This window comes from Durotheca rogersii, assembly GCF_024521655.1.
Source record: "Durotheca rogersii strain YMJ 92031201 chromosome Unknown GGS23scaffold_6, whole genome shotgun sequence".
In the NCBI taxonomy this organism is placed as follows: Eukaryota; Fungi; Ascomycota; class Sordariomycetes; order Xylariales; family Xylariaceae; genus Durotheca; species Durotheca rogersii.
In genome coordinates, this window is record NW_026251237.1 from 503,326 (window position 1) to 529,313 (window position 25,988).

Here is a 25,988-nt window from a genome sequence, read left to right on the forward strand (position 1 = left end):
TTAGATGTACCTACCTAAGGTACACTTGCAGTGGATATACACTGCTAGGAGGCACCGAATCCCTTCTGATCACTCCGTGCTTTAGGCGCTCTCCGAGCAGGTACCCAGGTACTAAAGCCCCTCTCCAGATCAGTAGGCGGTACCTGGAAGGCATGCCTATGTACCTACCTACGTACCTAGGTATTACTATAGGTAATATGTACAGATTACAGGAAGTCAGGTGCCTGATCGAGAGGTAATTGCCTTAAGATCAGGCGGGATACATACCAGGTACCGAGATACCCAACAACTGCGGGCAGCTAAGGTTGTGTGTGCGAACAAGCGTTGCAGGGTTCTAGGTTAGGGACGTAGGTACCAAGCAGCACTGTGTATGAGAACCTGCTGGATATGAGACAAGGTATTGATGCACTGTGAGAGAGAGGGAGACGCCACCTTGCCTCTGTGTCATGTTTGGGGTGGCTTGGAATGTTTGTGGCTGGCAGTGCCTCCATGTGTGTACGTCTGTGTCGTTTAACAAGTACCCCGGTACCTAAGTGACGCTGAAGACTCTAGGGCTGGGTGCTATCCGAGCTAATCACGGCTGCTAAGTTCTCAAGATCAATAGGCAGGGAAGTTTACTTAGGAGGTACCTATTGGCCAGCCCCACCACCAACAGGCCACCCATCCTGCCACTGCTGCTACAAATTCTCCATCGTTATCTATAGGAGGCATCTAAGAGGTACCTCTACTCACCCGCACCTAATGTAGCTGCAGGTAGGTACCTACGTATAGTACGTACATGTACGTACCTAGGTAGGTGCACCACACATCGAATCGTGGGAAAGAGAGGGGAAGTGTACTAAGTAGGTTAGGTACCTACATCTAAATGGTGACTGACACTGATCTATCGACACATCCGGCTCCTCCCACGCAGCGAACCCGGATGCAAATACACGGTGACAAGTACACACACATATAGTATTGCAGGAGAAGCTACCTGCCGGAGGGGTCTGGACTCGCATTTGTATTTGTACTCCTCGCCTGGCTCAGTTGCAGGCCCTTCCCATACATTCACATACATTGCACAACCCGTCAACCCCATAGCTGCGGTACAGTACGTTGCGGAAGAAAAAAAAAAAAACAACTAGCCCTCCCGGCCTTTTCACAGCTGCTGGGATTTTATTTTATTCTTCTCTCTCCCCCCTTCTTTTCCTCGTCGAGGAAACTTTTCCCTGGATTCCCTCCAATCCAGACGACTTTTCGATAACAACCTCGTTTCGCTTGTCCCAATCGACTGATCCGACTGGCATCAGCGACAGTAGTCTCTGCTGCCGCACCATCCTACGATCCACCCCTCGCCTCTCGCCCACACACTCGGCCGGAGAACTACCTCAGTTTCTTCGGTGCCTCATCTTCCCACTACGCGCGACGACCCTAGAGAGCGTTGCGCGTGGATAAAACACCGCAATCATGGGTATGCCGTCCCCATCCTGCCCTGCACTGCCGCCTTCGGGATTCCGTGCTAACCATCGACCCGCTGTAGCGCCCAAGAAGAAGGAACAGCCGCAGAAGATGTCCCTCGGGGCCTTCTTGCAGGAAGAAAGTCAGCCTGCCATTCCCCCTTCATCCCGCATCTACGCCGCCGCCATCCTGCGACCGAGTCGGCAATGGCTCACCGCCTAGCTGTCGGCGGTCCGATCCGACGATACATGCTAACCTGTGGTAGAATATGGTGGCTCGTGGGCTGATGAAGTTGAGGACTCCTTTGGTACGTTGTATCCCCAAGGCGATTTTGATTCCACGCCTCGACTGATCCCGGCTAATGCATCCCTTTTGTTTCTCTCTCAGGGTCCCAACCTCTCCCATCAACTTCCGAGCGACGAACTGGCTATTCTAGCTACGGAACCTCGGGCGGTGATCGAGGTATGTGAACGAAGAAATCCCTTACTTGTTCCTTCCCCAAGATTGCTCCTCCAGCAGCTAACTTTCGTATATTGGATAAGGCTATTCTACTCGAGATTCTTATGCCTCCCAGGGTCCTGCTCAGCTGCCTACCAAGCCCCCCTACACCGCCCATCTGGGCAATCTATCATACGAAGCCACGTCCGAATCCGTGACCGACTTTTTCGACGGTTGTGATATTACCAACGTCCGAATCATCGAAGATCGCATCGAGCAACGCCCAAAGGGTTTTGCTTATGCCGAATTTGCGAACGTTGATGGTCTGAAAAAGGCCTTGACTCTTGATGGAACCAGCTTCCAGGGCCGAACTATCAGGATCAAGATCGCCGATCCACGTAAGCCTCCTGACCACCACAGCTTTTATGCGTGGGCGTGATTATGCTAACAAGGCTCTAGCCAAGGAACGAGATAACCGTGGGGATTTCGCCCGCGAACTTGGTAGCTGGGAGCGGAAGGGCCCCTTGGCCGATCTGCCATCTCGTAGTAACGACAGACGCTCAGAGTTCGGGGAGCGTCGCGGCCATGGTCCCCGCGATCCGCCTTCTGATGACGGCAAGGTGCGAGATTTCGGCAACTGGGAGCGCAAGGGCCCGCTCTCACCACTTCCACAACCAGAACACTCGGCAGGATCCCGGGATAACAGCCGTCCCCGAACCAATGACGCTAACCGCGGCGATTCTTTCCGAAAGGATCGTCGAACTTCTCCAGCCACCTGGGGGGAAGGTCGCCAGGAAACTTCTCGGCCACCTCGAGAATTCAAGGAGAAAACAGAACGCGCTCCAACCGCGGCAGAGCTGGACAGCCAGTGGCGCAGCAACATGCGACCTGACCGTGGCGTAAAGTCCCCTGAGCGGTCCCGAGACGGATCCGAAGCACCTCCATCCCCTGCCATTGCCCCGCCCTCAGCTCCAGCTCCCGTGGGACGCCCGAAACTCAACCTCCAAAAGCGAACGGTATCCGAGACGCCAGATGTAACATCCCCCAGCTTACCGTCTGCAACCGGCGATTCAAAGGCGAGCCCTTTCGGCGCTGCTCGTCCTATCGATACGGCAGCAAAAGAACGCGAGATTGCTGAGAAACGAGAGCAGCATCTGAGGGAGAAGAAAGAAGCCGAAGAGAAGGCAAAAGAGGAGCGACGCCTAGCGAAGGAGGCCGCAGCAAAGGAGGCTGCAGAAAAGGCCGCTCTTGAGGCGGAGAAGGCCGCTCTTGAAGCGGAGCGGGCGGAGCAGGCGAAGCAGGCAGAACAGGCCGAGAAGGCAAAGGCCGAGAAGGCGAAGATCGAGAAGGCAAAGGTCGAGGCGTCTGAGGCGAAGCCCGAGGTCCCGGCTGAGCCAAAGGAGGAGCCGAAAGAGGGGGCAGCCGCTGCTCAGCATAACGGTGGAGGAGCAGAGCAGAGAGCGCCTGCGAAGCATCGTGAGAACCCTCGTGAGGGCCCTCGTGAGAACCCCCAGAACCCTAAGTCCAGGGCGACCGAAAGCGGCAATTGGAGAACGTCATCGGGAGAGCACCGGCAGGGTCGCGGTGGGTATGTAAATGCCCCACGAGGTCGTGGCGATGCTCGAGGACGCGGCGGTGCCCCGCGAGGGCCACGGGGCAATTACGAAGGAAGACCTCACCGAGCAAACGGAGCGTCTCCCGTCACTAGCCCGCAACAACCGGCTCAGACACCAGCCCCGGCCCCGGAGGCCGAGGCTACCCCAACGCAAGATCCCGACGGCTGGACGACCGTGTCAAAAGGCCGCCGCAGCCAGATCACGCGTGTTTGAACGAGGCGCCTAGCACTGTACAAAAAATACAGATCTTCTACGCTCAGGCTGGTAAAAGGGAAATATTACTGGCGCCATAATACTATGGACTCGCAATACGAAAAAAAAAAGTTATTTGATCTCCTACGCCTGCTACTGTGACGACCTCATGCACGCCTATTGACGCTAATCTACCACCACGTCTTGACTCCGCCCTATATGCCGGTAGCTTTCTGAAAAACTGCTGGTTATACCGCATGGCCCCGCGTACATATACTCTGGGCAGAAAGCCTACAGCCTTTTTCGCCACACGCGTCGCCGTTAACTTCTCCGTCTCTTTCATGTTTATAGCTGCTTTCACTCGAAACGGAACCCGTCGCAACAGCGGGGGAGGAATCAGGGTTTCCCTCCCCAATCGGCCGGGGCGACCTCACGCGTTCGCCATGAAAAATATGAGGCGACATGTCGGGAGGCTGGGCGGTTAGCCTACTAGAGATTGGCTAAAGGATGTCACCGCCCCGGGAACGAAAATTCCTCCCACTTTTCATCTATCTCTTTCTATACCTTGCCCCTTTCAGACGCAAAACAAAAGTGCGGTTAGGAGTTGGTGGAAGGAGGGAGGGGAGGCGACCGGGAAATTTTATGTTCTCTTTTTCCTTTTTTTTCTTCTTCTGCTGTCCCTTTTCTGTGTCTTCACGGCCGGTCTTTTTTGTCATCTGTTTCCTAGGGTCTGATATGTCTGATGCCGATGACAAGGGGGTTTAAGGACGGTAGAGAGGCAAGGAAGGGCTAGGAAAGGAATAGGGGGAGAGCGAGAAAAAGGGGTGTGATGATATGTGTGGACGCTGCCAGAAGGCATGGGTCCGTCTAGAGAAGGAGACTGTTGTTTGGTCCGGCTGGCCTGAGCTGGCAGGGCTAGTTCGCAATCCTCCCAGGCGATCTTACCTAGACGACCTACACCCACCGGTTTTCACTCAATACTCGCCCTCCCTCATTTTTTTTTCCTTTTTTTGTTTACGCCTTCCCGTCTGCTTTGTCTCTCCCCCACGTCCTCATGTCTAGATGCTACCTGGAGTTTAACCTGTCCCCAAACATCCCACCACCACCCGCGCCGACAACAAACCCTCGTTCGGCCTCTCGCTCCCCTCACCCCCCTTTTATCCTCATCACTACTGCTCGCACCCCCCCAGCTATGACCAGGTTACTCGTTGAAGAGGGGAACGGAAGATAGACAGGCACCCATAGGTACATGGAATGCGAAAATGCTTTTGCCAAGGAAACATCGCACCGCTCCGCGCCCGCGCTTTCGAGCGCAGTGCTTCACTTCTAGTTTGACTTCGTGATCTACAGCGTATTATATATGTGCGTGCTCCTCTCCGTAATGTCGCTACTCGCACAGAGGAAACGGTAAGCCAAGTAAAGTGTCGTCAGTTAATAGTTGCCCTCCCGCAAGTTCGTGCGCTGGCGGCCAATAATAAATCTACTTACTACCTGGTACTCTTCCGCGCCGGGCCAGTCGCGCCGCTTAGCCTATATATACCAAGAGGAGACTGCAGATCTAGTCTGTCCCTCGCCGTTGCGAATCCCCCCTCCGCTCCGACTTTATGTAGCAGCATCAGTTCAAATTGGCGTCAATATCTCCCTCGTACTATTCTCTCCGCCACCCCCACTCTCTCTCTCTCCGGCTATCGTTCCTCGTATTCCATATACAACTTCCCGCTCCCCCGCCTCTTTCGCCTAATGCCTAGGATAGAAACCGGGCGCAGAGGCCAGACATCACTTATTTCGCAGATGATGAGTTCTCGGCGACCGCCATAGCGCCCGCCGGGACAGCGTGCTCGGCAGGTTTGCCTGGCAGGATCGGGCGCGAACCGACGTTGGGGATTTCCCGAGACGAGACGGCGGCGCTGGCGGCGGGGTCCCCGATCGAGCGTCTCTACTTCTTAAAGGCCAGCGCGCCGAGTGCCTCGATCTCGCGGCCCTCCTGGGTGTTCCGGCCGGCGGCCTCGAGCAGGCGGTTCCACGCGTCGACATCGCGGATGCGCACCGCCTCCTCGGCCGCCTTGACGCGCAGCCCGCACTTCTCGTACATGGCCACCGCCGCCCCCGCCTCGAGGTTCGTGCACTTGGGGATGAAGCTCGCGGCGAGGCGCGGGTTGCCCGCCTGCAAGATCTGGTTGAAAAAGGGCTGTTTCGGGGAAAGAGAGGGGTTAGCATGCAAGGTCTAGTGATATGCTGCGTTTTTAAGAGGAGTTGGGAGGGTGCATAGACGATCTCAGCGAGGGCGGATGAAAGCATGTGAGGCTTACCTCCCAGCCTATCGGGCTTCTTCTGCTCTTAGCAATGTCCTCGATCTCGTTCCAGTCTCGTTTTGCAACGAGCGCTCGTAGCCTACATGGAGTAGTTCGCCAATTTGTCAGTTCGCGTTCCCACCGGGTAATCTGTCGATTCGTGATCATGCAGGACAGGGAACGGGATTAGCATCTGCGGGAGTGGCTTCTTACCGTATCCACCAGACGACCTTCTCCGGGACCTTGAACTCGCTCTGGATCTTCTTGGCTTTGTTCTGGTAGCCGAGGCGGATCAGTTTGAACAGCGTCTCGTTGACGCTGAGACCAGTAAATGAGTCTGTGAGATCCCGATCTAGGGCTTCTTGCATCCGTAGGAGCGTTGCGGCCTCCTTCACAGACGCCACTTCAAAGGTGTTTTCCCTCGAATCCGAAAGCAGCTTCGCGGCGAGGGCTAGCTTGTCGCTAGATGTACGTGCGTCAAGCTGGTTGAGCGCCTCGCGGATGAATACACCGGCGCCATCCACCCGACGGTCGTCCTGGTAGTAAAGGTCTTTAAGCAAGGCGTTGTCATTCTCCAGCGCCGCAGAGGACTCGACTAGGGCTGTGGCTACCGGCCGTGAGTTTATTACGCGGAAGAACGATGCGAGCGGGAGCTTCTTCTTCAAGTGGAGGATGACGAAAAGTATCAGGTCAGAGTCACCGCTCTCGATTGCTTTATCAAGCGCTATCTCGTCTTCTTCCATACTCAGGAGAAGCGGCACCTGTCGCCCCGCCCGAGGTTCATGGTTTAGAAGCTCGGTTGCCAACCGGCCGCGGCCCTCGTCGTAAGCAGCGCGAGCGATGGCCTCGAAGGAGATTCCCGGTTTGCCAGAAAGCTTTTCTACGACTAACCGGCAGATGGAGTCGTCATCCTCTGTCCCGACCCGAACCTTCGCAGAGGCCCAATGGACGTAGATGCGATCTGTAGGTAAACGTAGGTACCCGGCGATACGAAGCGCGAGCAAATATTCGTGGCGGTTTATGAGTCTCTGAATAAGTCCTTCTGGTGTAAGCCGCTGGTATTGTTCGTAGGATAGAGGTAACCCGATTTCGTAATAACGGACCGCGTTGATCACTCGCAACGTTTCGCACATGTCAACGAAGTCGTCGCTGTTGTAGATATCTAACACCGATTTCCCGAACGAAGCAGCCTTGAGCAGTTGTTTCTGCCAATGGATGTTGAACTCGTGTCCAGCAGCGGCAACACATGTGTCAACTGCCTCGACGAGGTTCGGTCGAATAAGTTGGATGTTATCGTCAGCCTTCGGAGATTGATTCTCGAGCTGCTCCACGGCATCTAGTAATACGGACGCTGGCGACTGCGTGCCATAGCGGAATACTTCATCGGTAACATCGGGCACCTTCTGGAGAAAATCACAAACATCGTTCGTGAGTAACCGCACGCCGTCGTGGTCTTTTTATTTCGTCCCAGTTAGCATCGCCCGAAGCGAGAAGAGATGTCGTGGCTTACCGGCTATTACGTGGACACGGCCTTCGTAGACGAAGCTCGCCACGGCATTGTTGGGTCCTACGACATTCACCTCGTCCTCCCAAGCGATAACGACCGCATCGTTTCCACACCATTCCAAGTACTTTGGCGTGAGCTGGGATCGGGAATCGTGCTCGCTTAACCGGCTCTGGAAGTCCGCGGTGATGACATGGGCCTTTCCATCCGACGCATAAAGCGCGGCGAATTTTCCGTTCGGGGACACGCTGATGTGCGAAAATGGGCCGATGTCGAGGAAGCGATCCTCGCATTCCGTCGCGTCCACGACATAGACCGTCTTTCCGATGCTCAGTAGCACCTCGACGGACCGCGACAAGGTGAAGCTGGGGGAGATGATGGCCCACGCATGGACGTCGCCTTCCGGTGGTGACACGAGCAACTTTGGCCGCGGTTCGTCGTACGAAGACACAGAAACGAGGACATTATTGGTAAGTAGTGCGACCATCCCATGGTCGTAAAAGCGACACTCGCGAACACCAAAATCCTCAGCCTCGCGGCCCAGGGTGAATTGCGTAAAGTCTCCTTGCAAGTTGTAATAGCATCGCACAGTCCCGTCGTAGCCCACGACGAGGAGCTTCTCGTCCTCAGACCAGCCAAGGCCCTTGATGGATCCCTTCTCCCAGGGAATGCTTTTCAACAACTTGCCAGCACAACTGTATATGTCAATACTGGGCTTTGAAGACTTGGAAGGTTGGTAGGATATAATCTTAGTTTCATCTCGACAGATGGCTGTGTGATGTCAGCGGGAGATGATTCCAGGCTGGGTTGAGGGCTAGAGTTCAGAGCGGGTGTGAATGAGGCTGGGCGGAGTTCGGTGGTGACCGTCTGTTGCTTTGCCTTATACGATTCCCGCAAGGATATTGTCGGTGAGCGTCACCATCGGATGTGAATAACTCATATACGCCTAGGCTTAACCGACACGACACGCCGACAGGGACCAGCCTTCTTCTCCTGCAGCAAATACGATACGAATGCAGAGAGGCGGTAATGGCAGATAAAAGAGTCCTCCAGTTGGAGAAGATAGCAAAAAACAGTAAGAGGTCAAGAAACAAAGGTGGCTCACCTACAGCACCGCCATACGGAGCACCAGCAGCGATATAATTATCCAGGTCAAGATCCTGGTCGAATATCGCGGTATACAGCTGGGTCTTGCGGTAGAACTGGTCTCCCACCTTTTCCCACCCGGTGGTTGGATGTGCGGCTTCCATCGTTGCTCTACCTCATCATCTTGGTGGCATCACGAAGCCGTACTAGAACGTCGATAAGATATCCGCCTCTAAATTCAGCGGCGCCGCGAAATCGCGTGTGGGCTCGATGCTACGTAGGCAAGCAGATGGAGGCTTAGCTGGGCGCGGTACCCGGTGGACCATTGGAGAGGGAGAGGGAGAGGAAGAGAGAGCTGTGACGTGACAGTTGAGCTGTGACGAGTTGAGCTTCGTAAAGGGCCGCCTTACTCGGTACCTTAGGTACCTCTAACGTAGTACCTCGATATGAATGGTCGGGTAAATCCCGGATAAATCAATGTACCTAGATACCTCCAGGCTCAGGTTATCAATTATTACATAATCACGCCTCGACTTCGCAACCCAACTTCATCACCAACCTAACCTGCCTACCTACCTACCTACATCCACCATCTGGACACAGGAAGCCTACAGCTCATCCTGTTTTTACTTACAACCTGGTCTACCCCTTGTAGCGGTTTCTACAGCACGCTTACAACTACATTCATTCAGCACCTCGTGATCCGTCTTCAGCTGACCCTATTGCCAGCTCGATATGCGTCCCCTGGGCACCTACCTAACCCAAGTCATTCGTTCTAATAAAACGAGCACACCATCCCAGTTCCAATTTCGTCCGTCCATCCTCTTGCCCTACCCTTCGGTGCCTTCTTTCTCTCCTATGAGCCGTACCATGTAGGTAGCCCCCCTTCTTCGGCATTTCTTCTGCCGGAGCTTGGGGTATTTGGGGCAAGAAAGGTAGGTACCTACCTAGGAAATCCCGCTGCCCTGTGAAGAGGTTCTTATGACGGCCACGAGGAGAACAGCCAAGATAACCTTTAAGGATAAATGCATCCGTCTCACGCCCGTTGCCAAGGTGATGTAGGCAGTCTTCATCGACCGGTGCGTCTATGAGCATACGTAGCAGCCCTCTATTGGAGATGGCGCGCATCTCGGTTTTCTGTGTCCGGAGCTGTGCTCTCGTGCTGGCATCTGTCTGTGCATTCGGTTTTTGGGCCTGCATCTACACGACTCCCGCAGAGTCGCCGGCATCTTGTCGTAGCATTTGGATGTGTGATTCTAGTTACCCAATGCACCTGGCGTATCCCTAAGGAGCTGCCCGCATCGGACTGTCGGACAGGATTTGCGCGTTGGCACCAGGCCCCTGCTACCTTCTCCTGTCTTCCTAAAACCCCCGTTCTTACAGATGGTACGGGCGCCATCTTTGTGTTTAGAAGGAGGTCACGCTGTCTCCGGTACTGTGTCGTTAAGTATGGCATCCGGATATCACTAGTCCCTCGCCCTACCATCTGCCGCTTTTTTCTGTAAAGAGGCGCTTAATTCCTCGAGACATAAATCGGCTAGCCGCTTCAACGGATTCTGAGTTGGAGATGAAGGAGACTTGCGTTGTACTCTGGTTAGGAATAGGCTTAGCCAGCTACATACCTAGGTAGGTAACATGGAACCAACTGTTTGTTGTCTTCCGATAAGCCGCCATTTGTAAAACTGAGCTAGTTCCGAAGAATCTTGGACTGTGCCAGCCCATAGCTCCCAGAACCCAAGTTCGCTGGTCCCAGTATCGATGCGATGAGACTGCGAGTTAGGTGTTCCTAGTATTTACTAACCCCTGGATCCGAACCGTCCGCCTGCGTCTTCGGTATCAAGTATTCGAATTGGAGGCTTTGGTTTACGAAGTATCTGGGCATCAAGGCGAGACAAGTCACCGAACAGAACATGTTGTGCCAGTTCATTGGCCGTTGCATATAGCTCTAGTGCTAGTGATTAGGGTGGGCAACTTCCTGGCCCATTCCCCGGGCCCTTTTCGAGCCACTTAGACGTCGACGTTACCATCCGCCGTGCCTGAAGCTTCAGTCTGACCCTGATCGGTTCCACCCTGCTCGGGCCAGGACGCGTGGTCGACTGTGATCGACGGTGATCGCCACTAGAGGCACTCCGAGCTCTATATATAGGTAGAAAGTGCAGACAGCCTAGGGCTAAATTGCTGGCGGCGTCCATCCGCGGCTTTGTCGTACGCTTCTCAAACAGTTCATCAATCTTCGGCGTGAAGATGAGTTGGTCTGAGAGTACTACTCCCGGGGTACCAGCGGCGAAGATGGGACTCCTCGGCCAGGTCGGTATCGGGGGTATGAGTGCCTGGAGTCCGTGGTGTTTGGGCACGCCGTGTAATGCGTTGTTCATGCGCGGAAGATATTCGAATCTGCTATCTCCGGAACGGTGCCTCAACTTCTGCGGCCGTACCGCTTCGCCATCATCTTCTTGTAGTGGCCCTTCTTACCACTGGTCTTGACGGCTTGGATCTGACCGTACTTGCTCTTGAATTTGCGGGTCACATCTTCGGTCTCGAGCACCTCTTCTAGGAGCGTACGCTTCCTCTCTTTCTTGGTCAACCTGGCACTGTAGAAGTCGGTTGGGCCTTCTACTATAGTTCCAACCGAAGAAAAGTCGGGCACCAGGGCTTTCAAGGTGTCCTTTCGGTAGAATCGCTTGGAATCGAGCACGTCACGCATCCGCAGGAGCTGTAGGTCTTTCTTAAGCTCGGGCGTAAGATTCGTCTTGGGGAGGTTGAACCACGAGGGCCCAGCGTCCGCTTTTACGGCCTATGAGATGGGATTGTCAGCATGGGGCGTTCGAGCAGCCAGCCAAGAATAACGGGTTGTGACAGCAAAAGGTCAGAGTAACTATGATATTTTTATCTATCATTCTGGCGCGGAAACGTTGCCCATGACGGGACCGCTTGCCGCTTCAATGAAATTGGGATATGAACTTCATCATTTAATACTTGCTGGTAGAGGCTTGCCTGGCAGGATCGCGACGTACCATTTCTTTTTTTGACCGTCGAACCTCCGGTATCCTTACCGAAAGCTGTTCCGATTTTGAGCCCCCCTTCGAATTATCTTTCGAGGAGGTCGACGTTGTTGTCTTCGGCGTCGAGACTACTTCTTTCTGGGGGGCCTTTGCGACGCTCGAAGTAGGAGATACTATGGCGACTTCGTCGCCTCGCTCTTGTTGCTTTGCTCGCAGTCTGGCCGTAGCCTCCTTCAGAATTTGGTCAATCTGGTCGTCTGAAAGAGGAGTAGCGCTCGCTGGGTCGGCCATGATGTTACGAAGACTGGGAGTGGCAATGTTGGCGGGCGTAATATCTCGAGCGACAGAAAGAAGGGAGAATAAATTTTGAATGGGTGAAATTTTTATGGAGCCTGTATTACATAAGTTAGGTAGAGTTTCTGAACCGTGGCTGGGTATTGTGGCGTTATGGCTTTGCTTCGACAACCTAACCCTACTACCCTATCAGAGGCAGGTAGGTACCTAAGAGGACTCTCATAGGCCTACCCTAGGAGATCTCTAATGTTACGAGGCCTTCCCTTTTCACCCCATCGCAGCTCAAGCGCAAAGGATCGTTCATGGTAGGTAACATTTGAATTCGCTCTCATGGCGTCGCCTGCTCTCACATCTCCATGGAAGCTTAGCAGTTTCGGCTTTCCTCAATCTTCTCCCAACACCGTGGGTAAACTCGCCCGCTGCTGATTTTTACCGAGCTCAAAGCCGAGATGCGAGCCATTTGCGACGTTAAACCCCCAACTTTTGTTGTAGGGTGCTTGGAGAACTTGACACTCACCAAGTTCAAGTCCCTCTGCCCACACACTAAACAAATAACATTGCCCCCACCATCAAGCCAACGATGACGTTATCAGATGGCGCGATTATACTGAAATAGTTGTAGGTTGCATCGATGGTCGTCGGAGACTGCGGGTGCTGCTCCAAAGGAGAAGGCGGCTGCTAGTGCCGTGGGTGTGAGTTACGATATTGACTTACTGGGACCTACCAGGAACAACAGGCCTAGCTGCCCTCCTAATATCTTCATATTGGCCTTGCGGCGGCCGCTCTCTTAAAGAACTGTCCTGCACACCGGAAAGTAGGCAGCGCACGGATATGCCTATCTATTCAACGATATACCTAGGCTTATTATCGAAGGAGAAGATGGGGTTTCACGAGGCTTTTTTTGGTTGTTGCCTACGACAAGCGGTTTTGTCGTCAAGCTAATCAAGGATTTTAAAGCCTTGAGGGATGATTTGGAGCTTGATAAAAGCACCGAAGACAGACAGATCCGTCTCCCACCTAAGCGATGCGGTCTTGACGTTGAGGAGAGGTTGACGAGATCTCAAGAGATAAGGACTAGCTAGCTCCGACGAGGGGTCCACCACCACCCTAATGGTAAGCTTTGGGATCCCGTCGTTTACCGCCGCAGTCTTATGCTGCGTCACCATACTGGGACCCAGCGGAAGATACCTACCTATATTCCGCTTACGGATTTCCCACCCTGAATTTTGACGAGGGTGCGGTTTGGGGACGGCCGTCTAGTGCCAAATATCTAACAGATCTCCAGGCGACATATCTCCTGCCTTCATGTTCACAGAGTTGAAGCCGAGGTTGTGGGGATACCCGAGCATAGCAAGGAACCACCTCTTGGGAACCAAAAAGGGGGTTTCCTGGGATACCATCGTCTTGGAATAAACCGACGCCGAACCTCCCGAGGTGAACGGGGGATTGCGCATATGAATTGGGGCGGCGCCGTCATGCGCGGCGCAACCAAAGACACCGAGAACCGGTAGATCGTGAGACTAGATCTCGAGCCGAACCTCGACGGCATGTTCGGCCGTGGTCGGCACAAGAAGTCGTTACCTATATTTTAGTACCCAGTCGGAATAAGAAAATTTACCGATTAACGTGCTGCCGGTGAACAAGAAGTTATCCTGAGGCTGTTAAACTAGGTAATTTCAGAATGCTAAGCTATTCGCGCCACGCTTGGAATACCGCTCCGAGCCGCCATGGACTTCCCGTAGAATGCGGCCCCGTACGATGTAGGTAGATGGCTGAAGGGTTCGTTAGGCAAAAGTGGCTTATCGGATGGCTTGACGAGGGGGTGTGTGGCTTGGCAGCGCGATGTTTCGTTCGTCGGGGGGGGGGGGCAGTTGGCGATTCCGGCCTGGCTTAAAGCAGCATGTCCCTGGCCCGGATGTGGCACGCAGCATAGCATGGACAACTCTATCTCGGCGGATGTGTATGTGTGTGTGTGAAGGCAGTTGTGCGAAGGGCATTTCACATAGCACCAACACCGCATTCCCCCTCTCCCCCCCCTCCCAGCTGTTCCCGATCCACCATGCGCGGCTTACTTTTTTTTTTATTAATTAGATGGTGTCTCAGTTCCCGATGGGGACGGTGGATGGTGGTAAGAAGCACAGAGGGAGGCTGTCGATGCCGGCGGTCGCTGATGCCCAACCACATTGCCAGCGCATTGATTCCCGTCAAAGCCATCCATGCCCATCCCGGCGGCCAGCCCTACAACGTAAAAGCACCGAGTTCCTCAAGCATCTAGAGGGAACATATCCGCGTCATTGCCCAATCCCGGCCAACACATACCTACACGGACACACGTACATATACACATATACACACATACAGACACCCATACTAGTAGTCCTGTGATTTACACGCACAGCTAGCTGGCTCATAAACAGCCCTGAGTTGTTGTCAGATCATATAGGCACAGCGCACGATTCCCAGCTTGGGGGGGTGTTGTGCGTGGTCGCGGTGGTGTGTGTGAGAAAATTATCCCAGGTTCTTTCTCTTATTTCCCCGTCGGCGTCGGTATTATTATTATTTATTCGCTTATCTCCACAAGCCGATTGCCAAATCTTTTTTTTATTAAAAAAAAGGTCTCCCTCTGCCTATGTTTTGCATCATCTGGACAATAATCCGGGGGAGCTGTTTTCCCGTTCTATATTATTGAAGAGAGAGAGACAGAGAAAAGAAAGAGATACATATAGCGGGTACCCGCCTGTTGTTTTTCGAGGTACCTGGCCAAGCAAAGAAACCTGAAAAGAACAGTGGACAGCGGTTGTTTCGTTGGACCAGAAACCTCGGAGCGAGCCGCAACGTTGAGCAAGCAAGCAATCCCCGGTAACTTTCCTCCGAGAAGCTCCTCGCGAGGAGCGAAAGATAAAAATACCAGAAGAGAGGAAAGGAGAGGGAAAGGGGGGAACGCGGGAAGGGAGGAAAGAAAAGAAGAAAAGGGTTACTGGAGAAGGGAGCTAAAAAAAAAAAAAAAAAAAAAAAAACACACAATACATCGACTAGCGAGGAGAAGAGGAGAGCATTCGCCGCGTCGTCGAAATAGCAACGATCGACCGATCGTGCGTCGAGGAGAGAAGGCGAAGAATCGCCCCAGACAGCAGACCACACACAGAGACACAGCACAGCACAGGCCGGGACATCGGTGCAGCCCACACAGGACCGCTTCTTCTACGCCGACAAGGCCCTGCCTCTATCTACCTAGGAGGTACCTAATCTACCTACCTATCCCTACCTACCCAGAGGTACCTACCTACCTGTCCGCCTGGGTACATCCCATACACACAGATATATACCTACCTCTATACCTCCTACAACAGATACCTACAACAACAGATATATACCCTTACCTACCTACATATACGTACATACCGACACCCAACGCAAACAGAGACATCCATACCCAAAATTCACCAGCCCGTACATACATACGTACATACATACCTACCTAACACATATAACAAAACATACCATATAATATCCTTCTCACCACTCGCGGGGTTGCTCCAGCTACCGCTTACCGCTAACCGCTGCGCACCACACCAACCCAACCCCGTCGCTCGCCTCTCTCTCTCTCTCTCTCTCGTTCGTTCGTTCCGAACCAAAGCCAGCTTCTTTAAGCTAAAGTCAGCCCAGCCCCAAGCCAGCGGTCGACCCCGTCCATCCATCCATCAATCCGGGTCGCCGAAAGCTCGTCACTCCCGCTCTCCCACCCCTCGCCCCAACCCCAACCCCCTCGGCCAATCAATCTCGCCAATCCAAGGCCTCGACCTCGAATACCTACTGGACCGACAAGCTCATTTGCCCATCTGTTACATCACCACGCGCACCAAGGAGCTTCGAGCTTGACGGCCTGTGTAAACAATACCGCCCGTCCTGATTCGATCCGCTGTGGTCTTCCCTCATTTTTTTTCTCCGCCGTCGGGTACTCTGCTGGCGGGCACACGGCACACACGCCCACTCCGTGTGCTACTGGTGCTGCGAGATCCGTCGACGAAGAGACGAGAAAGAAAGAAGAGGAAGAAAAAAAAAAGGAGACGCGAGACACACGACCGCCCCGCCCAGAAACCCGACGCCGCCAGCCTGCGGTGTCGTGCGCGTACCTGCAAAACCATCGCGCAAGAGCATCGCCTCGTTGGTCCTGACGCCGGTCGGGACAGTGTGTGTGTGCGTGCGCGCGCCCGTGCCTTTCGAGCGCCGGCTCTTGAAATACCCTCGGTGCTTCTCCCGCCGACGCCGTCTTCCTGCTGGTGCGCGATCCCTCGAGCACGAGAAATATAGATACATACCTATACCCATCATGGACCAGTCCCTGTCGAATCACCCGCAGTCGTCGCGAGGAGGTGCAGCGACCGGCGTCTACGATATATCACACGGCGGCCACTACGGTAAGTGGAAGAAGAGTACCTCCCAGTCTGATTGCGCCTGGCATTTTTCGTCGAGTTGCGAGTTGCCTTGATTCGTGCGACGTCGCTAATTATCTCTCCTTCTAGGCGCCAGTGCAGCAGTGAGTCCCACCGTCCTCTCTCCTTCTCGCGCTCTTCCCATCCGTCTCCATCCGTCCCCTCCCTCTCTCTCTCCGACTCTGCCAAAACTCGGCTCGTTGTCCTCTTTCCTGCCTTCGTATACTTGTCTGCCCTGCCTACTGCTCTCCCTCCCGCGCCCCGAGCCTCCCTCCCTCCCTCTCTCATCCGAAAAAAGCACGCTGGTTCTGCTCTCCGACTAACGTTACCGTGTCTTGCTTAGCTCGTCAACTCCGGCTTCGCCGCTCCCGAACTTTACACCGGACCTTGGGCCAATGTGCACCAGGGTCTGCACGGCCAGTACAAGGATATCTTGACGACCTACTGGCAAAACACGATCAACCACCTCGAGTCCGACCAGCACGACTACAAGCTGCATCAGCTTCCGCTCGCGCGGATTAAGAAGGTTATGAAGGCGGACCCCGAAGTCAAGATGATCTCGGCTGAGGCCCCGATCCTGTTCGCCAAGGGCTGCGACATCTTCATCACCGAGCTGACGATGCGCGCGTGGATCCACGCCGAGGAAAACAAGCGCCGGACCCTGCAGCGGTCCGACATCGCGTCCGCCCTAGCCAAGAGCGATATGTTCGACTTCCTGATCGACATTGTGCCGCGCGAGGAGGCGAGCCACGCTAAGCGCGCGAACCCGACCGCCCAGGCGCAGTCCTCGCAGGGCGTACCCGCCACTCCTGGCGGCCAGATGCCTGGGTCGCACGGCATCCCCGGCGCCGCCAACCACATGGGCGGGCCGGGCGATTATGGCATGGCCAGCCACGGCATGGGCACCGACCAGGAGTACCGCGGCCCTCCCATGTACAACCAGGTCCAGGCCGGCCCCGGCGGCCCCTACAGCCAGCAGCCCCCGCAGCCCATATACGGCGACATGGAGGGCATGTACGGCTACCCGGGCATGCCCCAACAGCAGTAACGCGCTGTTTCAAGACGACGGTCGCCCTAGAGGTCCGATCAAGCCTGTCGCCGCCGCACGAAGTCGCCCCCCGACGACCGCGTCTCCGTCGGCCGAGACGGAAATATCCTGGGAACCACCACCGCAACGCAGATGACGCGGAGGGGAGGTGCCCCGGGAAAACAGCGCGTGATCCTAGTTGTCCTCCCCGAAAATTCATCTTAGGCCAAGCTACGGTACCGGACGTGAGCGAGGGAGAGGCGGGATGGGGCGGATGGCGGAACAGCCGGATACCGGAATTTGACTAACTAGAACGCGCGCGCATTTCTCTATCTACACAGGCGGGAGCAGGAGGGAAAGGAGGCGGGGAACGGGAGGGTTGGGGGGGGGGGACTATAATCTTGAAGCTTAGGGAGAGAGGGAGGGGACTAGGAGGAGCGGGGGTGGAGAGAGAACGGAGGAGGGAGGGGGGCGGGGCAAAGAGAGACAGAGAGAGGAACATGGCGAAAACAGCACACCACGAGCGAGACAAGGCAAGGCAAAACAGAACAAACCCAAAAAAATTTCCCGTACATGACGCATGCCAGGGGGGAGAACGAGTGCCTTGTCGTTTCTTCCCCTCTCCCCCGTGACTAACCTCCCTCCCCTCCCCTCCCTCTCCTCTCCGGCAGGCGGGTCGGGCGATCGGTGTGACGACGGGGATAGCATCCATTCGTACGTGGGCACAACAGCACGGCGTAAGGAAGGAAAGGGAAAGGAGGGGGAGGGGCTTCGTGTCTCTCCTCTCTCTCTACATGTCGCCTCGGTTCATAGTCTCCATAGTTTGTCGTTGTTGGTGGTGTTATGCGTCCTTGTTTTCTACGTCTCCCTCCCCCTCTCTCTCCTGTCTCCTACAAACACACACACACACACACACACACACACCGACCGTTCCCAGTACCTCCCCTCCACATTTTCCGTCTCTTTTCTCTCTCTCCCTCTCCTCTCCTCTCCTCTCCACGCGAAGAAAGTAAAGCAAATCAAACCAAAAAAAAAAAACCCCTCCCGAACGTGCGGACGAACGAAACGAAACGAAACGACACGACATGGATCATTCCCCCCCGGCCCCGTATTGATTTACCTACCTATATAGAAGAGCACCCACTACCACACCTGCTGCCGCCGCCATGATGCTTACTTGCGTAGGACTCCCGAGATCCGCTCGTCGTCGTCACGTAAGGGCCAGCTCTCTCGTGCGGGGCCGCGGTTCTGGATGGTATCATGTATAAATAATCTATGGATATCGTAAAAGTGCTATGTATATATGTATGTGTGTATATATGTATATATATATACTGTGTATCTGACGGCTCGCCTGCCCGGCCTGTGTCTTGGCTGCGTATGTATACGTTGTTCCTCGCCCGCCCTGTTGCTGCTACTACTTGGTGCCGAAGCGCGACGACAGGTTCGACGAGAAGTTGGCGAACCGCTGCGCGGTCTGGCCTGGACCCGAGATCTGCTGCGTCAACCTGGCGCGGAGATTTTGTGTTAGCGACGTGGCCCCTGACTCTTGCCAATGCGGCCGCAGAGAGAGAGAGAGAGAGAGAGAGAGAGAGAGAGAGAGAGAGAGAGAGAGAGAGAGAGTGTGTGTGTGTGTGTGTGTGTGTGTGGATGGGAGACGACATACTTTTCTAGTAGGACGGGCCCGTTTATGGCGTCGACGCGCCCGTACTTCTTGTTCCGGGTCGAGATGTCGAAGAATTCGTCCGTGTTGTCCGACTGCAGGAGCTGGATCGTCTGCTCGAGCTCGTCGAGGTTGGAGCGCAGCATGAACCCGTTCTCGAGGCCGTCGACGAAGTGCGTCAGGTGCTGGACGTCCATCGAGAGTGCCGCTACCCCGTTCGGGTTGATCTTCTTGACATCCGGTGAGAGTGGGAGCGCCTGGGCCAATCGACACACCATGTTAGCATTCGCTCGTCTCCCAACAGCACGAACCGTGGGTAAAGAGGGGAAGGAGGAGGGGGGGGAGCCACCGACAAGAATCTTGTTGGCCGCGTGACTGAGCGCGTCGAAGTAGATGAGCTCCTTAATCTCCCTCGGCAGACCTAGGAGCGTCGAGTTCATGATGTTCGAGAGGTACCTGGTCAGGGTCTGCATGTAGTTGCTAGGCTCTATTGGACGGTTGGTCGACGTCCAGTCGTACTCCGCCGTTTCCACCAGGTCGTCGATCTTAGAGTTCACAAGCTCGAAAATACGCTTCTCTGCCGTTTTCTTATTTTCCCTAAACTGCTCCGTAGCCGACAGGGTTAGGGGGCCCCCCGTAGATGCTGAGGAACGCGCTCTGATTAGGAGCTGCTCCAACTCCTGGCATGCGATTTCGAAGTGTTCCAAGTTGATTAGGATCTGCACTATCTGGCCCAGATACTGCGAGCTCAGCCTTTCCACCAGAGACTGGCACACCTTTTCGGTGAGGAGCTCGTCCAGTGACTAATCACGCGAGGTTAACGGCGCTGTGGTGAGCTAAGAACTAAGAAGAGTGTATGGGAGACGTGCCTTGCGTAATGTATCATCGATCTTACCCCGATGCTGAAAATGGTCATCCGAGAAGAAATAGAACTGATTGAGGAAATTCCTAATATCGATACAACACAGTGGGTACATCTGAGAAAAGGGCAGAACACACGGGAACCTACGACAAGTTAGATGGATATCGACGTGGTAGTAAGGGGGACTTACGCGAGCTCCTCAATAGGTTTCTCCGGCGTGAACCAACTGACGTTGGCCACTTTCTCATATTCCTCTCGGGTGTTGATGGCCATTGGCATATAGTCGTCGGTTGAGACGATCTTCTAAAACAGTCAGCCATAGCAACGTTTTATAACCGGCGGTTGCCAAACCTCTTGAAAGTCGTCGCTGAACCTCTTCTTCAGCAGCTCGGCATATCTATCGAATAGGTCGACCAGGAATTCATCCAGTCTCGAGACAGAATATCCCCAACCCTGCAAGAGCAGATTAGCGAATTGTGACGCAAAAGCACCATAGAGCTACTCACTTCCATTGTTAAGATGAAAAGGTCGATTCGTCCCTTGATATTGAGAAGGATTTGAGGGTCAGTAATGTCGCTCAATGCCTTCGACGTCAAGGAAATTGCCGTAGAGCACATCGAGTCCCACAACTCCTCGACCTGAAAGAGTCAGCGATAATTGCCTGAACCACAAGTCGAGGTGCCATACATCGATAGCTGTACGTAGCTGGGGGGCTCTCCGCATGGTTGCCTTCTCGATGATGGCAAACCCAGAAATACCTTCGAGCAAACTGCTGAGAGATGACTCGTCGTCGGTTGTGAGGCTCACAGAGCCTGGCAGGAGCAGTTCTTTCTGTCGCCTCCTCGTAGCGGCATACTCCGATCGGAATTTTTCGCTCTGTCCAAGCGCATCGTGTATGTGTAAGGCTTCAAAAAGGGGGGTGAAGTCCACCTATCGCCACATGTTAGCGTACATGGTCCTGTAACCGCCAGTCCCGGAGGGGACAGGGAAGGCAATCTACTTGTAATTCATCATTATCAAGCACATCAAACTCTTCGCTCTCATCAAAGACCAGCTCGATCGCAGAGTTGAGTTTGAAGTTGTTTAGGAATTCGTCATTCTCTGCCCTCTCGCGTTGCCGCGTGCGGCGCATCTCGGTATGGTAGAAGGCCACCTCCCCGAGAAATTGGGATGTCTCCCTGATACGGAACAGCCAAGTATTGAGATCCGTCATGACAGCCTCCGATATGGTCTTCTGGGACGCCGGGATAGACTTCTGTATGAGATTGGCGAGCTGGTGCTGGGTCGCGTAGCTGTTCTGTATGATGGGGATGAGGAATTCGTTTTGCAGGTCTTCGAGGGACTTGAGCGCTGCGTAATAATTTCCTTTTCGGACCAATTCGTGGGCGTTGTTGACGGCATGCAGGATCTTCAGGGACTCCCTCAGGGCATCGGACACGTCGGAGATGTTCTCGCGGACGGCCCGCGTGTTCACCAGGGCCTGCTTCTGTGCTGCCAGCTTCTCGGTGCTAGCTTGGATAGACTGGTTCAGTTCGAGGATATCGGCGGTTAAGGTGACGGTGCGCTCGCGGACGTTCTGGAGGTGGTTGACGGAGCCCAGGAACTCCTCGTGCTTCGTCAAGCCTATCCTCTCGATCTCGGCCTCGCGATCTTCGGCATATTGCGACAGATTGTGCGTGAGACCCGTCTCCCGGCCGGTCGACGTCGCATCCTTCAGAACAGGGATCAGTTGATCGAGGAATTCGGCATCCGACGTGGAGAGGATAATCTGCTGCACCGCGGATGTGTAGTCGTCGTAGTTCTGGGGCCGTCGTGGCATAGTGGCGGCCGGCATGAAGCTATTCGTAGTATGCCGCCCTGTCGGTGGCTAAGAGGCTTGGTAGGCGGGCGTTCGGTCTCGGCGTTTCGACAGGCGACGATGGGCGGCGACGGGTTGCAGGTGAAGGTAATCACTGCAAGGCGAAAACCTCATCGTTGAAAATAGTATCGACAGCTTGTGCAGCGACTCCCTTCTCTCTCTCTCCGGTCGTTGCGGGTCGTATACTCTAAGTTGCGTGTGATCCCTAGAAGATGACAGGCGAACAGGGCGTTATCGACTCCTAAGCAGGTATGGTTGAGGTACCTTACCTGAGATATGAGATGCGACATCCGTAAGTACCGTAGGCAGGTATTGCATGTACCTGCAGCGAACGCTACTGCATGTGACCACGCAACAGAAAGCTCCACCCCCGAGACAAATGGGGGGTAATTAGGGTATAGGTACCTACCTGTCCCCTAGGGCGCCTTGCTGTTACAAATACCTACCTCCTACCCAGGTATGTGGCTTGCCGTCGTGGCGCAGAACCTCATATCTCATTCCTGTGCTTTCGATGGGCATTCCCCGTAGCTGACATGAGTAACTCTCGACTGCCCAAGTACGTGAGTTAAAGTCTTTCCGCTACGCCGTTTAGCTTAACGTCGAGAGACGGACTGAGTGGAATGCCTAGGCGTCCAAGCAAGCGCCTCCCCCTGGCTTGCTTCGAGGGTGTCGAGTACCTATCAGAATCTGAGGTCGGCCAGAGCTAGGCACACATGCTTGGTATCATGAGTCCGCTCTGCCTGTCTTGTTTACTCTTCTACCGTACGCACACGCATACGGTGTAGAGGGTCCAGTTCAGTTCACCTACATTTTTCTTTCTTGAAAGGCTTGGCTCATGTTGCCATACCATGACTCTGGTCGGCCTTCGCCTTATGTATAAGCTAGGTCAGAGAATTACACGTCACGTCCTATCCTATTACGGGACAGGCTATATATTCTATCTCTAGTTATATTAAACCTTCGCCTTTGAGAGACCCCGCGTTGCTAGCAATCGACTGCGGCGAACCTGCTGTGCTTGGTTACGAGCAAGCCGCGCCCATCTAGCTACCTCTCACCAGCGCCTCAAAGATCAAGAGATGTACTCTCTCCTCCGCGAAACTGGTCTCGCCTAAGCGCGTCCCCCCTAACACACAGCCTTCCCGAGTGAAATCCCAGAGTCTCTCTCTCACGAAACCGGGGGTCTTAATCCGCGTTGGATTGGTACACGGGAGAGCAATAGCCGTCCAAGCACGGGGGGTTGCTGCTCTAAAGACAGCCTTTGCCTGGCTCAAGCTCAAAGGAGGCCCCGGAATGCTTGTTCCACGGGCATCAGGAAGCTAATGGATTGGGAGCTTGACTACCTACCTAAGGGATAGGGCTCTGCGTCTCGTGATGTGTGTATACGCAGGTAGCATAGCAACACAACACCCCAACAGCGTCACCTCGCCTACCTGCGTGGACGGGTGGAAGCACGATCACACGTCATGGGCCATCTGGTTGCCTACTTGCCGCCTGTTATCCTCCCCAAGGCGAGAAAGGGCGGCCGAGTTGATTGCGGACGTGTCCAACCTGCTCACGGGCCTGGCATGGACGCAGCTCTTGCCGCTCAGGTCCGTGGCCATGCCAGGCTACCCGGTAGCCTGTGGTTACAGCTTACAGCTCACACGGAGGCAATCGTGCGTCCGGTCTGGATAGGCGCGTGCGGTCAGCAGAGGCGGTTAGCAAATGCAGCTAGCATGGAAGCTGCTCCAGGCTCTCTGTCGCCTCGGTGCTCGCTGCCTGTGCGTCGTCTACCTCAACTGCCCTGCCTGTAAGCACGAAATCCACGGTTGCGGCCAAAAAGCGGACTTGCTCAGATGGTTTGTCTACTGGCTAGTCCAGCCTGGGCCCCTCTAATTATTTCTACCATGTCATCACGGCAAAAGGCGCCGAGCAAACAACGGAAGTCAGCACGCCTCCGTCCCAAGCTCCATTGCTTGCTCACCTAGGGCAAGTACACCGGACGCCGTAGACCCCCCAAGGTATAGGGCTGGTACATGTACCGGCGGTATGCCCGCCCCTCGCCGGACGCGTCCATGTACACATACTTGCCAGCGCGTTCCTTTTTTTTTTCTCCCTCTTCGCGACAAGCTCCTCCCACCTGGCAACTCTTCCCATATATAGGTACTAGGCGATCTTGCTTGGGTGTGTGCCGGCTCCTCACGCAGTTCTGGCTCGCGTTTCTGCGTTGGCAAGTAGGGGGGGAGGTACCGGAGGTATTGTAGGTTTCTGGTTGACGTACCCAAGTATTGGCCCGGATTCCCTATTCCCACACCTTCCCAACTACACAAAACTCAAATAGTCCCCAGCCAAAACTCCCGAATATTCACAGAGTAGGTAGGTGCCTCCCGCCGTCCATCTGCCCTCTGCCTTTTCTTCCTCGGCGCCTAACAACCTTACTGTCCACGTCTCAGCGACTTCTTCTACAACCTCTCCTCCCCCCGATCTATACCCACTGCCCGCCCCTTTTCCTCTTTTTTTTTCCCGCTTCATTCCCTTCCCTGATCGTTGGACTCTTAACGCTTCCTCACTCTTGGGACCAGTCTAGATTTCATCACTAACACGCCCTCCCCCTCTTTTCCAGCTGGTCTTAGAGAAACGCCATCGCCCTTGGTACGACATTTGACGCACTGCCAAGGCCCTTCTTGGTGCATCCGAGTAGTTAAACCCCCACGGGGAACCTCAAGGGTCGACTTTGACTAAATAACAGCAGTCTTCCATCTATCCGACATCTCCTTTCGGCCTCTGACGCCCGTCGGCTAGATTTCTCCTCTTTCTCGGGTTCTGGTAGCCTCGTCGTTTTCTAGCACGTATCCACGTCGCGAGTCGAGGTACGAAGTTGAGAGGCTACCTCTCTCTCTCTCTCATCTCGCTTCTTTGCTTCCACCCCCGCCCAACCGGCCATGTTACAAGGCCAACGCCAATATTCACAGAACTTTGGTGATATGAGTAAGCTTGCCGTTGGTCCCAAACTGACTTTGCTGTAGTTCAGGCCCGCCTCCCCTTTACATCCATCGGAACATTGGCGCTTCTCACCCCGTCACCTGCTCATTCTGAAGACTCGCCACAGCGTTGGAAGGAGCGTTGGGAGAACCCCTGCGCGAACAATTGGAAGTTGCGCCCCGAACTTTGCACGAGAACTGGGAAGCGACGTCAGGACGAGCTGGGCCAGCAGTGACTACCCACAGATCCCCATTCAGGTTTTTTTTTTCTTGACACATCAAGGCATCTCGACGACCTTTCCGATCCCGACCAACTTCACCGGTAGGTCTCCAAACTCTCCGCCTTGTCCAACTCATGACTGCCTAGTTCCGTCTCGTTGACCATTGACCCCCGCTGACCAGGGAAGATATCATCAAGCCTCCTCGAGAAGAGCGCATGATTCAGGGGCTCAGTCTTGCCCTACATCAGCAGAACATCTCCAGTAGCACTTCACACACCTTGGTACCTGACTTCGTCCGCCGGCCATTGGTCCCCCATCCCCAAGTCTTTAACGTATCATACGTTTGTGACGAGTAAGTAGCTTCCCGCCTCCGCCGTCATCACATAGCTACCTCGTGAGCTACCCATCTACTAAGTACCTTCCATCCCCAACCTTCGAAATACGACGAGGACATGTCCACCTCGTAATGTTGCCCCCAGTCCTCCTCGCTGCCCGTCTCTTCCCTCCTTCTCACCAGGCTAAACCCATCTTTTGTGCCATTCCGTACCATGCTCACGCGATTCGCCATCTCGGACGCCCCTGTTTACAGCTCTACTCTCGCTTTGGTCGTCCGTACCTTTCCTTAATATAAGCCCAAGCCCATCGTCATATCCTGCTAACAAAAATATATCGCAGGCATACGCCTTTAGGGTCCGGCCACACCAAAAAGGGCACAGGAATCTTTCCCGCCGTCTATCTGTCTAGGCTTTTCGCCGGCGCAGGATACCTCTAGGATCAACATACGGAGCCGCTGACGACTGGGAGGACGATAACATCCTCTGCCAGTGGCCAGCTGTGCGCCCCCATAAGGTTGGTATATCTACTTTTTCTTCTAAAAGCTCCCCCTTCCCCCTTTTGCTGCCCTGTCCCGTCCTGACCTGGCCTGTGATCATTACCAACATTTCTCCTGCTTACAGTTGCAACAAATTTATACAGTTTTCCAATCGGGGATCTCTTCGGGCAGCCCACGTCGCGAATATTTGGCTGAATTTGTGACATCCACCGAGGTCCTCCCCGTTTCCAACACTTGGTTAAGTTCCTAACCAGGTAAATCGTACCTTC

The 25,988-nt window shown here is 54.4% G+C and overlaps 7 protein-coding genes across 7 annotated transcripts; 3 read left to right on the forward strand and 4 right to left on the reverse strand.

Annotated features, from left to right (window-relative positions):
• The first annotated feature begins 1,288 nt into the window (after positions 1-1,288).
• On the forward strand, positions 1,289-3,950 carry GGS23DRAFT_453675 (uncharacterized protein). Its single transcript, XM_051514037.1, has 6 exons — positions 1,289-1,453; positions 1,523-1,582; positions 1,706-1,747; positions 1,828-1,902; positions 1,983-2,276; positions 2,338-3,950. Exons 1-6 carry the CDS (start codon positions 1,450-1,452, stop codon positions 3,705-3,707), a joined length of 1,845 nt encoding a protein of 614 aa, XP_051373285.1. The 5' UTR covers positions 1,289-1,449; the 3' UTR covers positions 3,708-3,950.
• A 1,011-nt stretch (positions 3,951-4,961) lies between these two features.
• Positions 4,962-8,967, reverse strand: GGS23DRAFT_560826 (vacuolar protein sorting-associated protein 16). The gene is made up of 5 exons (XM_051515910.1): positions 8,587-8,967; positions 7,488-8,252; positions 6,191-7,430; positions 5,996-6,077; positions 4,962-5,874 (listed from the first exon to the last, which is right to left on the reverse strand). Exons 1-5 carry the CDS (start codon positions 8,729-8,731, stop codon positions 5,623-5,625), a joined length of 2,484 nt encoding a protein of 827 aa, XP_051373286.1. The 5' UTR covers positions 8,732-8,967; the 3' UTR covers positions 4,962-5,622.
• Positions 8,968-10,375: 1,408 nt separating this feature from the next.
• GGS23DRAFT_453822 (Fcf2-domain-containing protein) lies at positions 10,376-12,516 on the reverse strand. The gene is made up of 2 exons (XM_051514038.1): positions 11,621-12,516; positions 10,376-11,361 (listed from the first exon to the last, which is right to left on the reverse strand). Exons 1-2 carry the CDS (start codon positions 11,858-11,860, stop codon positions 10,984-10,986), a joined length of 618 nt encoding a protein of 205 aa, XP_051373287.1. The 5' UTR covers positions 11,861-12,516; the 3' UTR covers positions 10,376-10,983.
• A 1,915-nt stretch (positions 12,517-14,431) lies between these two features.
• GGS23DRAFT_560842 (uncharacterized protein) lies at positions 14,432-14,851 on the reverse strand (the record flags this gene model as incomplete). The annotated part of the gene is made up of 2 exons (XM_051515911.1): positions 14,432-14,457; positions 14,584-14,851. Coding segments are annotated over 2 exons (294 nt in total), but the record flags the coding sequence as incomplete, so codon positions are not given.
• Positions 14,852-16,193: 1,342 nt separating this feature from the next.
• GGS23DRAFT_595300 (histone-fold-containing protein) lies at positions 16,194-17,344 on the forward strand (the record flags this gene model as incomplete). Its single annotated transcript, XM_051518291.1, has 3 exons — positions 16,194-16,281; positions 16,387-16,400; positions 16,640-17,344. 3 exons carry the CDS (start codon positions 16,194-16,196, stop codon positions 17,342-17,344), a joined length of 807 nt encoding a protein of 268 aa, XP_051373289.1.
• Positions 17,345-17,722: 378 nt separating this feature from the next.
• On the forward strand, positions 17,723-18,666 carry GGS23DRAFT_454019 (uncharacterized protein). The gene has a single exon (XM_051514039.1). The coding sequence runs from the start codon at positions 17,904-17,906 to the stop codon at positions 18,453-18,455; it is 552 nt and encodes a 183-aa protein (XP_051373290.1). The 5' UTR covers positions 17,723-17,903; the 3' UTR covers positions 18,456-18,666.
• Positions 18,570-22,068, reverse strand: GGS23DRAFT_560856 (exocyst complex subunit Sec15-like protein). Its single transcript, XM_051515912.1, has 9 exons — positions 20,849-22,068; positions 20,536-20,778; positions 20,355-20,486; positions 20,200-20,301; positions 20,039-20,148; positions 19,856-19,991; positions 19,340-19,789; positions 18,990-19,243; positions 18,570-18,831 (listed from the first exon to the last, which is right to left on the reverse strand). The coding sequence occupies exons 1-9, from the start codon at positions 21,680-21,682 to the stop codon at positions 18,741-18,743; spliced, it is 2,352 nt and encodes a 783-aa protein (XP_051373291.1). The 5' UTR covers positions 21,683-22,068; the 3' UTR covers positions 18,570-18,740.
• Positions 22,069-25,988: the final 3,920 nt, after the last annotated feature.